Source organism: Lolium perenne, chromosome 1 (assembly GCF_019359855.2).
Source record: "Lolium perenne isolate Kyuss_39 chromosome 1, Kyuss_2.0, whole genome shotgun sequence".
Lineage (NCBI taxonomy): Eukaryota > Viridiplantae > Streptophyta > Magnoliopsida > Poales > Poaceae > Lolium > Lolium perenne.
The window spans coordinates 47615022-47627716 of NC_067244.2; the positions used below are offsets into that span (position 1 = coordinate 47615022).

The 12695-nt window shown below is 44.0% G+C and overlaps 1 protein-coding gene across 2 annotated transcripts; it reads right to left on the minus strand.

The window, feature by feature from the left end:
- Nucleotides 1-1768: 1768 nt before the first annotated feature.
- Nucleotides 1769-6190, minus strand: LOC127348871 (uncharacterized). Of its 2 annotated transcripts, none has more exons than XM_051374745.2 (12): nt 5932-6190; nt 5622-5828; nt 5000-5089; nt 4773-4891; nt 4590-4691; nt 3965-4084; nt 3801-3866; nt 3658-3724; nt 3491-3544; nt 2816-2908; nt 2398-2430; nt 1769-2308 (listed from the first exon to the last, which is right to left on the minus strand). In XM_051374745.2, exons 1-12 carry the CDS (start codon nt 6037-6039, stop codon nt 2210-2212), a joined length of 1158 nt encoding a protein of 385 aa, XP_051230705.1. In that variant the 5' UTR covers nt 6040-6190; the 3' UTR covers nt 1769-2209. The 2 variants fall into 2 exon arrangements, with proteins under 2 accessions (XP_051230705.1, XP_051230709.1); XM_051374749.2 differs by having other exon boundaries at nt 5000-5083; nt 5932-6187.
- Between the last annotated feature and the right edge of the window lie 6505 nt (nt 6191-12695).

The following is a 12695-nucleotide window of genomic DNA, read 5'->3' on the forward strand; positions in this document are numbered from 1 at the left end:
CAGTCTAATTTAAGCCCAGCCCAGTCTAAGAGCTGAAGCCCATCTATAAACTCGCGGAGCAAAGCACAGGATTTAGCCCTAAATAGAACCCTACACACGAGTTTCTTTATTTTTTTTCTTTTTTTGAACAGGAAAATGTCAAAGGATCTATTTTTTGTTTGGGAGTAGTTTATCATGTGTACCACGCGATAAAGGCCAAAGGATCTTGATACTGCATTCATTCCATCGGTGGGATACAAATTACAAAATGGTCCAAAAAAACATAAGTTTTTACTAGGACATGCAAGCTTACGACCCTAAAAATTAGCGACAAAAAACAATCCTCTGGCCGGCTAGGCCACCGGGAAGGAGGATAGAGGAGGTAGGCACATGGATGGAGCTCTCAATCAAGGAAAAGAGGGAGGAGAGAATGACGGGTTAAATGAGGACGGAAGGTAGCAAGAAACTTTGTTACGAGTTCTTGGACGGCCCTATCCATTACGACTCAGCTGCCTACGTCCCTTATATTGCCTTTTTCTCAGGGCTGCTACACTTTCCTGCCAAGGCCGGTAACCAAATGGATTCCCATAGCCTCGCAGGTAACTCCATGCCCCGCAAAGGTCATGGTTGTTCCTAACATTTTGCGGCTAACATGGGGACCACCGTGTTTACTCTGTTTCGAGTAAGCGTTCAATTCAACATAATCCCACCAGCCCGACTTACCCTTATCACCAGTTCATTTTATAAGAGAAACATTAAAACTATAATATACTTGTGTATATCACTTCATTTTGTTTTGGAAAAGGAATCGAATTTACAATTAAGGTCTAAGTATTCACTGTAAACTCTGCCAAAGTGGAATGCTCGAATTTACAGTTCACTTTTGTCCCTCTCCCTTTTGTCAATGTATGTCTCAGTTTTCTTTGATGAAGATACAGATGGGGTTTGGGTGATCCATTTCAAGTGCAGATAAAATATTGAAAAATCAAATTTTGCACAAGACATATATTGAAGATAGAAAATAAATAATGACAAATTTTCTCTTTGCAGATACATCTAAGTACTAAGCTGGTGCGTTGCTATAGGTATTTTTTAATTAAATATAGTTATTCCAAAATCCTGATTGGAAACCTAACAATCCTGTCACTCGATTCCACTAAACCGAAACATTTAACACACCTCAAGAAAATCTAGTTGACATGTTCCCTTCTTATCCCCACCAACCTCGAGAGAGCTTCCATTATATTGTGCACCACCCTTCCACCCCGCGGCCGACGGTGCCCGTATCTCCCTCGACTGCTACTCTGCTAGTGCCTTCATGGTCGCAGGTGGTGCCCTTACCTCCCACGGCCACTATTGACCAGCGGAGGCTCCTTCGCAGCCACAATCTTTGCCCTTAGCCAACGCGGCCACTTCCGACCGCTGCAATTTGCATCCATAGCGGACGCAACCACTGTCGCGATATTTCCATATGGGAGCAAATGATTCAGTAGTGAATGGCTTACTCCAAGAAAATTCGAACTGTTTGACCACAGTATATCCATAAGGTTAACACCTGGTGTTAGGGCACTGCATCTAAAGCATTTCTTTAAATTACATTGTGAAAGTAAATCCTTTTATTGAAATTTAAACATATATAGGAATCAACCAATTGTACTCATGTACTCCAATTTCTTGTATATTTAAAAAAGTAATCAATTACTAACTTCTGATTTAAAATTATCTTGGTCCACTAACACAAGAATTAATTTGAACCTCAAGGATTTAGCGTGCCACCCTACCTTTCACATTGCGCTGCCAAACATTGTTCAACCTTGCATCTAAATTATGAGATGCTTGTTTTGAGGTTAAATCTATGGCAGAAAAGTATGTGACAAACTGGTTTTTTCTGTAATACTTACGATTAATAGAACTGCACATACATATGCGTTGTGTCACTATACAACTTCAGCTAATGGAGAACTGAAATTAAATTACAAGATAGTGTGCCAGCCCCTGCTTAGTAATAGTATAGGTTCTTGCTCCGTTTCTCCGTGTACTAATCTGTGCCGTCCCACTTGTTCTTATAGCTCTTGAGGGCAGACCGGTGTGTGTAAGTCAGCAAAATGCCTATAAGGCTATAACTAATTGTTTTGCTATGAGGCCCAACATGTTCTGCTGTAACATGATCTCAAGTCCGATCTTGAGTCTTTGGGCCTTTATCTCATGTCAGATCTTTAATCCAAAGTATTCAAGCTTCGAAAGGATCCAGCCACTCATCATCTTCCCTTACAGCTTTATCCCACCGTTCTTTGAACTTTTCCAGCTCAGCTGACGATTTCCTTCTAATCTATTGAAATAAAAGAGGGACGCAATTGGCATTAGAAAATATAAAATGAAGCACATTGATTTAGCAAGAAGAGAACATATGTTACGCACTTGTGTCCGTAAATCCAAAGATCTTCGAGGTATCTATATCAGGAAAGAGAAAAGTCAGCAACAGAGTAATCGAATGGATTTTCATTGTTGATCAGGTGATAATAGTAGGCTTAGAGCAAGCAAGGCTAAAATGGGCACCAACTTCTATTTAACAGGAAAAAGGAACCAACTTTGGGAAGGCGTAACAAATGAAAGTAAAGTATTCTTGCTTCTTTGGCATGCAAATGATCATCGAGCTAGATATCAACTGATGCTCCTTCGTTACCACTTATTGATTCAATTTTGTAATTTTAGAGAAGAAATCGGACAACAAAAGATGTTCATTCTCTCTATAATTTCAGTTCATATCAGAATGTCAACAAACATATATCCAACATAGCCACATCATTTTTTCAAAAGAATATGATGATAAACAGACCTTGCTGCTATGTGATGGTCCACCTAATGATGGTATCCCTTGATGGACAACATACTCACTGTCAATCACACCAACCTTCTCAGCTCGGTCACCCTGAAATCACATGTCACTAGATGTATCAGTGTTTTGGTTGCTTTTATTATTCAACAAACCTATGCTTACAACATTCATCTTTATTGACAGAGATGCTAGCTGTAATGTAAAGTTGAAGAAAAACAACATAATAATTAAAAATAGAGGAACAAAGCTAAGCTATTGGTACTATCAGCTACTCCCTCTGTGCTAAAACAAGTGTCTCAATTTTTTCTAGATACGGATGTATCTATAACTAAAATGCTTCTACATACATCTCTATCTAGACAAAAGTAAGACACTTATATTGGAACGGAGGTAGTAGAAGACTAAAAGCCATCTTGAAATCATTAATCCATCAATCTTATCATTATGTTAGGATAAATAGCAGCTAATAAGAGGAAACAAGCACAGTAGTTTGCATATAACATATTAACATCTCTGCTTCTAAGTTACTTTGGCATGTTGAGAAATAACATATGTAGGCATGTAACACCGTGTCCTTGAAAATGCAAAAAAAAAAAAAAAAAAAAAAAAAAGAACTGAAATAAATTTTGAAGTTTCATAGAGCAAACCGACGTGAATTTGTACTATCTTAAGTACCTGAGCACAATAGCCGAGCTTCATGTCCAAGCCCCATCCATGAATCAGGTCATTCTGCGAGATCAGGACATTAAAAGTTGGATGTGCTATTAAGATTTACAACCTTCCAGTCACACTTAAATATGATCATACGATGTATTATCGAGCAGGTTAGTTAGAATCTGTACCTGTATTAGATGCCATACACATTTCCAGGCTGCACGAGAAAAAACTGGTGCCATACCTTCAACCCACCTATCAAATAATACAAGTTACGATACCATAAATCAACCGAGGCAGTTTACTGGAAGACGATAAGCACAATTTTTACCCTGTGCATGGAGGTCCTTTACTGTCATCAGAACAGTTCATGCTTGGACGATTGTCGTATACTCTCCTACAGAAACAGTAAATAGGTTATCGAGTGCACAGGAAAGAGTTGAATATGGAAGTAAGTCATATCTCGGGATGTGAGAATTAGAAAGACACGAGCACCTATGCACTTTTGTCATCTTGTTGCGGATTGTGATCCGATGGTGGATATCTGTTGATAGATCAGGGTCCAAAGCAGGCTGTGTGATTTCTAAGCCTTCAGAAACCATTATATCAAGATACCTAGGAAGAGAAACATGGAAAATGAAAAGGCATCTTTGAACAGAAAATGCAACACAGCAAGACATACCCTCAGAAGCAACGATAACCAAAACAAGCCGATAGCTCTCCACTCCAAGTACATTGTCAATAAAAAGCATTCATTTAGGAGTTTCAAGATAACTCCATAGCCCCAAAATGTGCAGAATAAACAGTATTTCACAACCCTTGTCAAATCGTTGTTTCATCATTACTCAGGCCATAAGGAAAGGAGGCCCACAGTATTCTAATTAAACATGTTCTGATATGGTTAACCTGGAAGATGAGTTTCGATCACATAAAATACTTAAACCGTGAAGTACATCAAACTTCACAAAAAAAATACCTAGAATAGTCGGGGAGTGTGGTTTTGTCAACAAACAGGTAATTTTACAAGTATGTAGCTTATGTCACTAAACTTTGCTACGATGACGTCCTAGTCAACATTTGAAACCAAAAAGATCATTGTCGGCATGATGAAGTCCCATACCTCCGCGGATCGAATTTCTCCACTCCAAGGTCTTCATCCCATAGAAAGATGAAGTCATAGATAGCCACGACACTAGGATGCAGAAAACGCTTGGCAAACCACCTGCAGCAGGGACAACGCTCATATCCACAAAGCGGTGATACCTAATTCGGCAAAACAGACGGCATGCTATCTGGGGTTTACCATTTTGTCTGGTTGGGAGCAAGTACGTGTATGGCCTTGTCACTCCACTCAAGACCACGCCAGCCATCCACGTTCCCATCGTAGTGGAACAGCATGACCGTGTAGCTCTCATTGAGGAACTGAACAAAGTGAACGGTGAACACGTATCAGAACAGAACAGATAAACCTTCCTTCACTAAGAAAATACAGTTTGATGTCAAATGGAAGAATTTGGGATGAACACGGACCTTACGGGCCATGGTGTCCACATTCTGCATCTGCTCAATGCCCACTGCCATCGCCAGCAGAGCCTTGTACCTATCGTTCTTACTCTGCAGGTACAAAGGAGTGGTGTACATTAGCAACAGAGTGGCCTAATGAATCGGTCACCTAGAAGAAACTTTTTGCCGGGACAACGTAACCTAAGCAGTTCATAAATTAAGATGTCAGGATGCTGGCTGGTACGTCTGGGATGAAAGTTAAGAACCAACAGGGGTCTGGCTTTCATTTTAGCATGGTCTGAGCTGAATGAATCAGCTAATCACAATAACAGTAGAAAGACTAACAAACCTTTAGAGGCAGCTGTACAGTGATACCGCGAATGGATTGGTCCCAGTTAACCAGTTTTGATACGCTAATAACTGAAAATATGTTGTCAACACATGACAAACACTCACGCTCTTTGTTTCGGCACGCTTTCAGCTAACTGAACGAAGCTACTGAACGATGGTAATAACCTTTAAGAGTAACGGAAATTCAGACATTAAGTGGCACCACCGTGTGCGTGTGGGATTAACTGATGAATGAATCACGGTAACCGCAGGAGCAAAGGTGTGGAAGCCAGTGGGGTTAGGTAATCTCTCACCGCACCTTGGCGCTGGTTTTGGTTGCGGCGCCGGCGGAGTCCCAGAGCGGGCGGAGGTACATGTCGGAGCTGGTCTCGACGATCCCCCTTGGCAGGCCCTCGGCGCCGGTCTTGCGGCTCCACCTGCCCGCCGATCCTCCGCCCCGGCGACCCCCTTCCCGCCGCCGCTGCGTGGCCGTGGCGGCGTCGAAGTCGGACCTCCCGAGATCCACCTGAACGGCAGCCAGTGTCAGTCAGTCAGTCCGCAACTCAGACTCAGACATACACCGACAGACTCGCATCAAAGATAACCAGGGAAGCTGAAAAAGATGGGACCTTTAGGTGGTGGTACTGAATCTGGAGGGAGGCGACGAGGAGGAGGGTGAGGAAGGCGGCCAGGTACCCGCAGCCGCAGGTGGCGGCGCGGCGAGGTGGGTACTTCATGCCGCCGCCGCCGCCGCCTCTTGGTCTGTAGCTAGGCGGAGGAGGAGAAGATTCTAGAGGGTTCTAGAATGGTGAAGATGGGGATGGAATGTGAGCGCGGCGCGCGCCTAATCTAACGCCGACGATTGGAAGAATGGACAAACAAAACAAAATCAATTCATTTCCGAATCGGGCTGGTTTAATCTTAATCAAATCTCCTCGTACGCTTTTGGAAGGTTGGTCGGGTTCACGAGTGGGTGGGTGGCTTTGTCGTGGTGGGATAGCCCCACCTGTCAGCCAGCCAAAGTCGGTGCCTAAATTAATCGATTAAGATTTAATTAATTGTGTACTGTAGTGGGTGCAAGACACCTGTCCCGGTCAGTTTCAGTGTGCCGAGCTTAAACGAGTGCATGACACCTGTCCCCGTCACTGGCCTTTTTTCCACGATATTATTTTCTCCTTTCACTAATATTCAATATTCTCAAATATTTGTGACCTTTTTTATTTAATATTCTCACCTTACACTTTCTAATTAACAAATATTTAAACGAGTGCATGACACATGTCCCAGCTGTTGGCCTTATTTTTTCCCACGATGTTATTTTCTCGGTTCACCAATATTCAATCTTTCTAAATGATTGTGACCTTTTTTATTCAATATTCTCAACATGCACCTTTGAATTAACTGTACTTCTTATGTACTTGAGGGACAAGGTGACTATTATCCTTATGTGTGGTTTTTCTAATTAATGGTAATCTCCATGGATTAATATTTTTTAAAATTTATATGAATGAATACTACATAGGTAATGCTTGAAATCCATGTGCTGGATTCAAGTGTGGATGCCAAGAAGATAAAGATTTACCTTAAGTCTTGTCATCAAGATCATCGATTTAAAAAGTTCTTGCATGGATGTGGTGACCATGCATACCACTGCATGTTGTAGTATGCCAGTCGTTGATATAACATTCACGAAGTACCAATCCGCAAATATTACATCCCTCAGAGTAGTACAACAGAACATAGCAGGTCCATAACTCATTCATTTATTATTACAAGCATAATATACATATCATCTCGGTGCTCCTCTTGGGTCCTAAGAGGGATACTCCTCGGTTCGAGGCGAACCCAACTTAACTTATAATATAGGAGTCTTACTAAGTTATACATTTATTCCCTCGAGCAGTTAAGTACTTAGAGTTTGTACTGCTCGGTTACTACTACTACTTATCGGTCTAAGCTTGCTCTCCTCCGGAACCCTCCCCGGTTCCATAGACTATAAGGTAGTCTACACCTTCAACACCTCCAGAGAGGTCTGGTTCTTCATAGCCGATGATATCGGATCCTTCAGGGTTGTCGTTGTACTCCTCTAGATGTTTCAGACAATCTAAGCAGGGGATTTAAGAGTGGTATGAGTACGAGCGTACTCAACAAGTTCATTATAGAAAAGAGGTGTTTAATGCACTAGCTACGATATTAGACCAGAAAATCTAATACCAATGCAAGTTTTGATAAACATTTCTTCAAGAGGTTGCTTTTATTCCAAGAACTATGTCCGTCAGCCTTCACCGGTTTACTAGAACTTCATGGAGTTCCTTTCCGGCAGCGTTCGCAGTTCCAAATCCCGGAACAGGGAGTGACAGGTCACGATTCATTACACTCTGCAGAGGTGTGTTGCTTTACCCATAAGAGATCTTAACCTTGGTGCCAACCGGGCAGCTTTCCCGTCCACACTTCCTATGGTGTGAAGCCCGGTATAAGGTCATAGCCAATCATATTCCTCCGCTACCTCGCACACCCACCCTTTGTTGCAAACCCCGACCCTGGGTCCTCGCCGGTCCTCTTACACCAATTAAGGATGGACCCCGACCGCGACAACAGTTCTGGGCTCTACCATAAACTTCTTCGCCGGTAGCTGCAACCCATCATAGACCGCATTACCGTGGGGAATTAGAATGGGATCCCCACCCTCCGGTTGTTCTCGCAAGATACAACTGCTACGGTAAGCACATCCGTTGATGTACAAGAGGTGGAAATACGATTGACTATTTCGTCCCACTCCAGATCTTATGGTTAACACGGGTTTTACGGCACAAGAATCACTGGACGACATTTGTTGTTTAATCCTAGATGGATATAAACCCTTGCAATGGAACCTCCACCATATCAACACAATCCATGGTTCCATTGCCCACCACTTAGTCATATTCATAGTTATGAAAATAGTGATTTTGCTTTTTATGCAATAGTGATAAACATAGTACTTTGCAAGTAATTTGATAAAAATACTCGAATGACATGAGCAAGTGATGAACTTGCATGAACACTGCAAAGTGTTGCAATTGGATGGTGTGGACTGACCCTTGTCCTCTGTTGCTGAAAAATAGCATCATTGTCCGATAAGGACAATGGTTAAAGAAGCATTTATGCATGATTCCAGTTTTAGGGTTTGTTTCCCCCCTCCGATGTCTTTATTATTTCATGTGAGAGGTTAATACTAAGAATGACTTAGGGATACTCTATTTAGAGTAAAATACAACCTTGAAATGTTGTCAAGGTGTTTTTAAAGTCCAAAAGAATTTATGGACTTATTTTCATTATTGAAAATATAAGGTGTGATTTAAATGATTATTTAAATCATCAAATTTAAATTTATTCTTGTTTAACTTCAAAAATTCTATTTCATATTTTATTATGATAGAGATTTTTATACTGAGTGGTTTTCATATTTTTAATTATTTTTTAGAGCTATTAAACATTTACTATGTATTTTCAAAGTTTTAGCATTTTATATAATTGTGAAATGTCACAATTGCCCCTGGGCCCACCTGTCAGTGGAGCCCAGCGGGTTGGGTTAGACCAGCTCGGGTCCAACCGACCCGTGCGGTCGCTCACACCTATCCCCACCGCGCCGCCTCGATGAACCCTAATTCCCCACGCGCTCTGGCAACTCGCGTCGCCCTCGCCGTCGTCGGTCTATTCCGGTGAACTCCGCCGGTCATGGCCCTCGCCATGGGGCGCAATCGAACCGCCCCACGACGCCCGTCATTCTCCTCCGCGTAGATCTGGAGCTGGCGTTACTCCTGCTCGTCCCCGACCCCATCTCTGTGGCTAGGGTTACGGGATCCGCGGCGATCTCGCTGCTCCCAGGGTTCTTGGCGCTATGGTGCCGCCGTGATCCTCGCCGACGTGGTGCGGGGCGCTGCGGCGCTGTTCAAGGCGTGGCCTGGCCTGGCCAGGTGCTGCCGTGCGCTCGGCGTGCGCCACCGTGGCCGCCATGGCCGCGACTGCTGTCTGCTCGCCCTAGTATGTGCTCCACCCTCTCTCTCTCTTGACTGTTCTTCTTCTTCATCCTCTAGCCCTGGCTCGGTCACTGGCCTGCATCTCCATGTTGAGATGCTTGCCATGCCGATGCGCTGCTGCTGCGCTTTGCTAGCTTGCGCATGTGCTTTCTTGTGCTAGTTCTTTGTCTTCTTCTTTGCGCTCCACTGGCCCTGGCCATTGCTTCCACGGCCATGCCAGTGCTTGTGATGCTGCCTTGTGCAGCCCTGCCTTGCTACTGCCATGGTTACTACTGTTGTACTGCCTTGCTATGATATTCATGATTCTGTGCAAGATTCCTAAGCTATGTGCTTGCTTATGCTTTCATTTCTTGCCTAAATCCTTCCCCGTGCCTCTGTTCTTGTTACTATTCTTGCTAGACACTCAAGTGTATTCAATTCTGTTGCCCTGGCTTGATTACTGTGTGTATTCCTTGCAAATTTGCAAGTGCCAGTGCCCTGGTGTGCTATTTCTTGTGCTTAAATTCATGAGCATGCTCAATTGAGCATTATTGTTGGCTTAACAGTATTATTCAGTGATGAGTTCTATGTGCTTTACTTGTGTATCTTGATCCAGTGGTTCATCATGCCTGTGATGTGCTTCTGGATACAATCATAAAGCCATTAATTCAGTATCTGTTTATTCAGTTATGGCTTGGTGTAATTCTTCAGTAGCTGGCTCATTTCTGATGCTATGCTTGGCTATAGCAATCAGTAGCAAGAGCTAGCAAGCTCTGATGATCATATGATCATCATTTGCTTGATGGTTAATTGTTGTGCTTCTATCTGTGACTATCTGGTGCTCACTCTGTGTTGTGTGTGCATCACACAGGCTTGGCCTGTGTGTGATGGTGCTTGCTCAAGCATCAGTGGATGCTTGCCATGATCCATTGGATCATCTGCAAGGCTCTGGTGCATCAATTGCTTGTCTATTTCATTTATCTGTTTATCTTGCTTGAATAAATGGATGAATGATGTGAACTGTGATTCAGTGATGATCATTTCAGTAAATTAGTTAGGGCTAGCTGGATGCCAACCACTGGTTGGTACCCTAGCCCACTACTGAACCTTTCTGGTGATGATGTGGTGGTTCAAATTGTTGGCTGTGGGTTGAGGTGGCCCTGGCAGCTCTTTGATGATGTCATGGGTAGCTCCCCTTCTCTGTGGCTTGCTGTGGTTGGTGCTTGCTTGCTGAAATTGGATAATTGCTCACTGGTTGATCCAATACTGGACTTCCAGTGGCTTTTGATGTTGAGAAATTATGTAGACAAGGATTTGTCTATAGTCTGATGGCATAGCTGGCTGTAGGTGCTAAGTGTGTTGGGCTAGGCTAGCTGTGAATTCATTCTTTGCTGGATTCCTTAGTTGTGCCACTGATTTGGCATAACTACTGTTCCCATAGGATGATTACCTATTGGCCTTACCCATATTTGCTTGCACCAAATGGCTTTGTAGCCAGATGATGACACAAACAGGGTTCTATACCCTTTTTTGCTTCTGTGATGCATGTGTATGCTTATTTATGAGCAAAACATGGTTTTGCTCAGTATGATCTTGTTTATACCTCACTCCAGCTCCTAGATTCTTTGTTGGTGTAGAGGATTGCTTCAGTGTGGTGCTTATGCTTGCCCTGCTCCTCCTTGCAAGCCTGTGGTGCCTGATTCAGTGTTGTGGTGGTTTGAGTAGGTTGAACAACAATGGTTGTTCTTCCTGTTCTTGAGTTCTTGTGCTTCTGATGAACTTACCCAGCTGCTTGTCGATGAATGACTAGGGTTTGGATGGAAAAAAGGTTTTATACCATCCTTTCCTTGCTCTCCTGGTCGACAGCAGTGCCTGTCCACACTTGGTGACTCCCCTGGCTTGTGTGTGTGCTGTGTTGCATGCACACTTGGTGACCTGCTGTTGGGCATGCACACTAGCTGTGTGAGCAGCTAGTGTGTGTGTGTGTGTGTACCAAGTGCTTGGTACCTGGTCTGGTGAAAGGATCAGCTCGGCAGAGCTGTGATATTATCCACCATTTTCACTTTCTTTTGCTAATCTGCCAAGTGGCTTTGTGATACGTCTCCGACGTATCGATAATTTCTTATGTTCCATGCCACATTATTGATGATATCTACATGTTTTATGCATACTTTATGTCATATTTATGCATTTTCCGGCACTAACCTATTAACGAGATGCCGAAGAGCCAGTTGTTGTTTTCTGCTGTTTTTGGTTTCAGAAATCCTAGTAAGGAAATATTCTCGGAATTGGACGAAATCAACGCCCAGGGGCCTATTTTCACACGAAGCTTCCAGAAGACCGAAGGGAAGACGAAGTGGGGCCACGGGGCGCCGCCACACTAGGGCGGCGCGGCCTACAGGGGGCCCGCGCGGCCCTAGCGTGTGGGGCCCCCGTGACGCCTCCTGACCTGCCCTTCCGCCTACATATAGTCTTCGTCGCGAAACCCCCAGTACCGAGAGCCACGATACGGAAAACCTTCCAGAGACGCCGCCGCCGCCAATCCCATCTCGGGGGATTCAGGAGATCGCCTCCGGCACCCTGCCGGAGAGGGGAATCATCTCCCGGAGGACTCTTCACCGCCATGGTCGCCTCCGGAGTGATGAGTGAGTAGTTCACCCCTGGACTATGGGTCCATAGCAGTAGCTAGATGGTTGGCTTCTCCTCATTATGCTTCATTGTCGGATCTTGTGAGCTGCCTAACATGATCAAGATCATCTATCTGTAATGCTATATGTTGTGTTTGTTGGGATCCGATGGATAGAGAATACTATGTGTGACGCCCCGGAACCGGTACCCTGAGGATCCCAGCGAACCCGCCGAAATCCGCGCGATATCGATTCCGACACGCCCTCCGACACGACGTGCACGACGAATCACACACGTGATGCCAGAGGAATTAACACGAGCGGTAACATTACAACAGGATTACAATAGAGCCCACAAGAAACATATATTACAACAACGACTCCGACGAGTCAAGATACAAATAGATACATACAAAGATCCAAATCATACAGAAGATCGAATACGTCTGAGTACGGACAAGATACAAATTGGACTAAGAGTCCTGAAGATAACCAGTGGCGTCCATAACCCTGCCCAGGCCAAGCCGGAAGGGTAACCTTGCTAACGTCGTCTTCCTCGAACATATCTTCATATCTGCCCGATTATATCCCGTAGAAGCAGCAATAAGTACGGGTTCGTACTTAACAAGACTTCAAGATGTATAAGCATTCGTCAACCAGTCGTCCTTTGTACTTGAGGCACGCAGGGGACTTAGAGGACGCAAGAGGAACGTCATGGACAATATGGTGGGGTTAAGCGGCAGCGCGCGCGCACTAAAACCCTATAGA

Excerpts from the sequence above, each read along its gene's own strand:
- LOC127348871 (XM_051374745.2), bottom strand. The coding sequence starts at position 6,039 with ATGAAGTACCCACCTCGCCGCGCCGCCACCTGCGGCTGCGGGTACCTG. Across the intron at positions 4,085-4,589 it reads GAGAAATTCGATCCGCGGAG|GTATCTTGATATAATGGTTT; the intron begins GTATGGGACTTC and ends TTCTCTTCCTAG. Across the intron at positions 2,431-2,815 it reads GACCATCACATAGCAGCAAG|ATACCTCGAAGATCTTTGGA; the intron begins GTCTGTTTATCA and ends TTCCTGATATAG.